Source organism: Lupinus angustifolius, chromosome LG16 (assembly GCF_001865875.1).
Source record: "Lupinus angustifolius cultivar Tanjil chromosome LG16, LupAngTanjil_v1.0, whole genome shotgun sequence".
Lineage (NCBI taxonomy): Eukaryota > Viridiplantae > Streptophyta > Magnoliopsida > Fabales > Fabaceae > Lupinus > Lupinus angustifolius.
Window position 1 is genome coordinate 7,542,295 of NC_032024.1, and position 3,218 is coordinate 7,545,512.

Consider the following 3,218-nt stretch of genomic DNA (forward strand, 5'->3'; position numbering starts at 1 on the left):
AACTAAATATTTCCTGTCCAAAAAAAAAGTATAATTGTTTCTGATTTTTCAATAGAATACTTACTGTTATATTTTTAATTTAAATATAATTTTTTAACCAATTACATATACATTTTATTCGAAAATATATGTGCTACCACTTTCCACAAGCTACTTATTAGAAAGCTAAAAAAAAAGTAATTTTGTTTCTCTCTCCTGCAATAAAAAAAAAACATGTCCTTGTCTTCCTAACAAACCTGTTACCATTATTAAAAGGACCCCCTTCCTCACTTCCGGTTATGCTATCCACTACACACAATTTCCTTTCCTTCCTTCGTTCTTGTTTTGTTCTGTTCTGTTAACTCCTTTTCTTCTCCTCTGTTCCTTAACAGAACTCCAAAGAGTGAAAACAAAAACAAAAACAAAAAACATAAAACCAATCAAAAAACCAAAAAATGGTTGCTTTGGTTTCTCAAGATAATGTTGTGTCATTGGTTTCTCGTACTGGTAGGGAATTACAACGTTACAGAAAAGGTCGTCGCCAAGTTGTGGGGTCCGTTTACTCTTAACCCTCTCTACTTTTTCATATGAGAAACCAGTTTCTCATTGCAAATTGTTCTCACCCATGTTTCATTTGTTGCAAAACCTTTTTTTTTCTTCTGTTTTTAAGCCTTTTTTCTTATGTGGGTAAGTTTTATCTTTCGATGAAGAGAAGAATAAACAGTTAAAGGACTTCAGTTTTACCCTTTTGGAACTACTGTGTAAGAAATTAGAGGGAGAAGGTAGAAAGGGTATATTTAGATTTTAGAATTTGAACTCTGATTGATTGTGGATTTGGATTCTCTACCTTCGAATTTTGGTAACTATCTAAAATATGACTTGAACTCAACTAATCAAGACTAACCTTCAGTAATATCTATATGTACCGTCAATTGTCGAATGGTGTATGATGCAGCAACAATAAAAACACTCTTTTTTTCTCATCTCGCAAATGACCAAGCATAATTTTTTTTTGTATAGTCACTAAATTTGGATGTGCTCAATGTCTTCAAGATTGGTTAATGGTGCTTTAAATTGGTTCGAACTCCAAAGTCAATCTAAATTAATTACTGGGTTATGAGTTTAAAGTACTTCATTAGTCAATTCTGATTGCATTGATGCTATTTCAGTTTCATTTAAATGGTTCTTACTTCTTACTGATCCTTATACATATTTTCAATTTGTGCAGATGCATACCATACAGATATAAAATAGGGGAGAAAACTTCCATGGACAGTGATGAAATTGAAGTTCTGGTTATTAGTTCTCAGAATCAGAAAGGAAAAGGGATGCTTTTTCCAAAGGTACATACACTTACCCATTTAACATTAGTCAATAATGAACAACCAAATTGCACATAATTGCAATTTATTCTATTCAACTTTGTTCTTGTGTTTATAATATTTTTTCTGGTTGACCAAACACCAGGGAGGTTGGGAATTAGACGAATCTAAAAAGGAGGCAGCTTTGAGAGAAACCATAGAAGAAGCTGGAGTTCGAGGCATTGTTGGGGTAAGCCATTTCCTATGGTTTTGTTTGGGAGTCAAGTTTTGGGGGAAAGAGAAGAACTTTGGTGGTGTTCTAAAGCCTTCTAAAACCTTCCACGTACCAATTTTCATAGTTCCCCTAATTTGAGTATTTTTTTGCAGACAAACATTTCAAAATACCTGAATTCCTTTCGTCAAATTTTATATTTTTTTTACAAGGGAGAGGTTCGCCTTCCTTTTTCCTTCTCTTCCTCCCCATCCTTGCCCCTTGATCCCTATCATTTCCTTTCTCTCATAATTCCAAAACAACGCCTAAAGATAGTTGAACTTCAACAAAACACAATAAGTGAATAAAACCATATATTCGTGACACAACAATGTAATTTTGTACTGGTATTCGCGGTTTTAAATTGTGTCCCGCAACTGTTAATTGCTATTGACTGAGTTTCCATGAGGCTCCGCTTTGAGAAGGATAGATGTACACAACTTTATCCTTACAAGCGAAAAAAACTATTTCAGCAAAACCATTAGCTAGTAGTTACAACTAAGTCAAAATTTGGAAACTAAAATATCCATTATTAAATCTTTGGTTGGTACAGGGTAAATTGGGTAAATGGAGTTTCAAGAGCAAGACACATGATACTTTCTATGAAGGATACATGTTCCCTCTACTTGTTCAAGAGCAGCTAGAATTCTGGCCAGAGCATAATGTTCGTCAAAGAACATGGGTATGTAATAATTAACTAATATTGAAGCATTTTAAACTGATTCTGTCATTCTATTTTTATTATGAAAGGTCACTAAGATTTTGTTTCAAACTTTCTGTTCTGTGGTGTAGATGAGCGTAAGTGAAGCAAGAGAAGCTTGTCAACGCTGGTGGATGAAAGAAGCACTAGACAGACTCGTAAACCGTCTATCAGGTTCAAAACTTGGTGGCGAAAAACAAGTTCTGCCCTCTCTAAACTGCATAGGAGATGCCAGATCTGCTTTGTAGTAGTGTTACTTCTTCGAAGACATGGACTGAGGAAAAGAGTTGTAGGATCCAAATAATTTGAGCCAAATCGTCGTATATATACAAGAACAACAACCAAGCCTTAATCCAGTGGAGTCGGCTCAAATCGTAGTATACATGAATAAATAATAGTAGTAGTACTAGTAGATCACATAGGAGTTGGCAATTCCCTCTTTTTTTATCCTAAGTATCTACTTGGGAGAATATATAATATTTTTGTGGGAATTCATTGCATCTGTATTGCTTTAGACTTCAGGAAATGTATCAGTAGTAACAAACATAATGCTGTTTTTTAAGCAACAGAATTGTGCTAATTTTTGAGTTGGGGTAGCCTTGCATGACAATGTTTGTATACCCTACTTGTGTTAAGGAGGGATAAGGCTTTGTTCAAACAAAAATGAAATGCTGCAATTTTTTGTTTCCTTATTTGATGTGTGATGTGATTATAAGGATTTTGAAGTTGACTACCCTTTCTGGAAGAAGGATTTTTGTCTAGCATGAACCAAGTTATAGAATTAAGTTCCAAGTTTTTTTGATCTTTTACCATTGGGAACCTAGTTTGTTTTCTGAATCCATTTTCCTGTGGTATTTAGATATTAGTCTCTGTAGTTGTATTTATTTATGTTCTGTTTTTTTCATGGACTAATGTCTTAACAAGAAGAAATTATTTGACATTTAAGAGGAAAATACCAACACTTGAT

At 33.9% G+C, this 3,218-nt stretch overlaps 1 protein-coding gene across 1 annotated transcript; it reads left to right on the forward strand.

The window, feature by feature from the left end:
* Positions 264 to 2,943, forward strand: LOC109330318 (nudix hydrolase 18, mitochondrial-like). Its single transcript, XM_019564471.1, has 5 exons — positions 264 to 532; positions 1,208 to 1,322; positions 1,447 to 1,530; positions 2,105 to 2,233; positions 2,344 to 2,943. Exons 1-5 carry the CDS (start codon positions 435 to 437, stop codon positions 2,497 to 2,499), a joined length of 582 nt encoding a protein of 193 aa, XP_019420016.1. The 5' UTR covers positions 264 to 434; the 3' UTR covers positions 2,500 to 2,943.

Excerpts from the sequence above, each read along its gene's own strand:
- LOC109330318 (XM_019564471.1), top strand. The coding sequence starts at position 435 with ATGGTTGCTTTGGTTTCTCAAGATAATGTTGTGTCATTGGTTTCTCGT. Across the intron at positions 533-1,207 it reads GGTCGTCGCCAAGTTGTGGG|ATGCATACCATACAGATATA; the intron begins GTCCGTTTACTC and ends CAATTTGTGCAG. Across the intron at positions 2,234-2,343 it reads ATGTTCGTCAAAGAACATGG|ATGAGCGTAAGTGAAGCAAG; the intron begins GTATGTAATAAT and ends TCTGTGGTGTAG.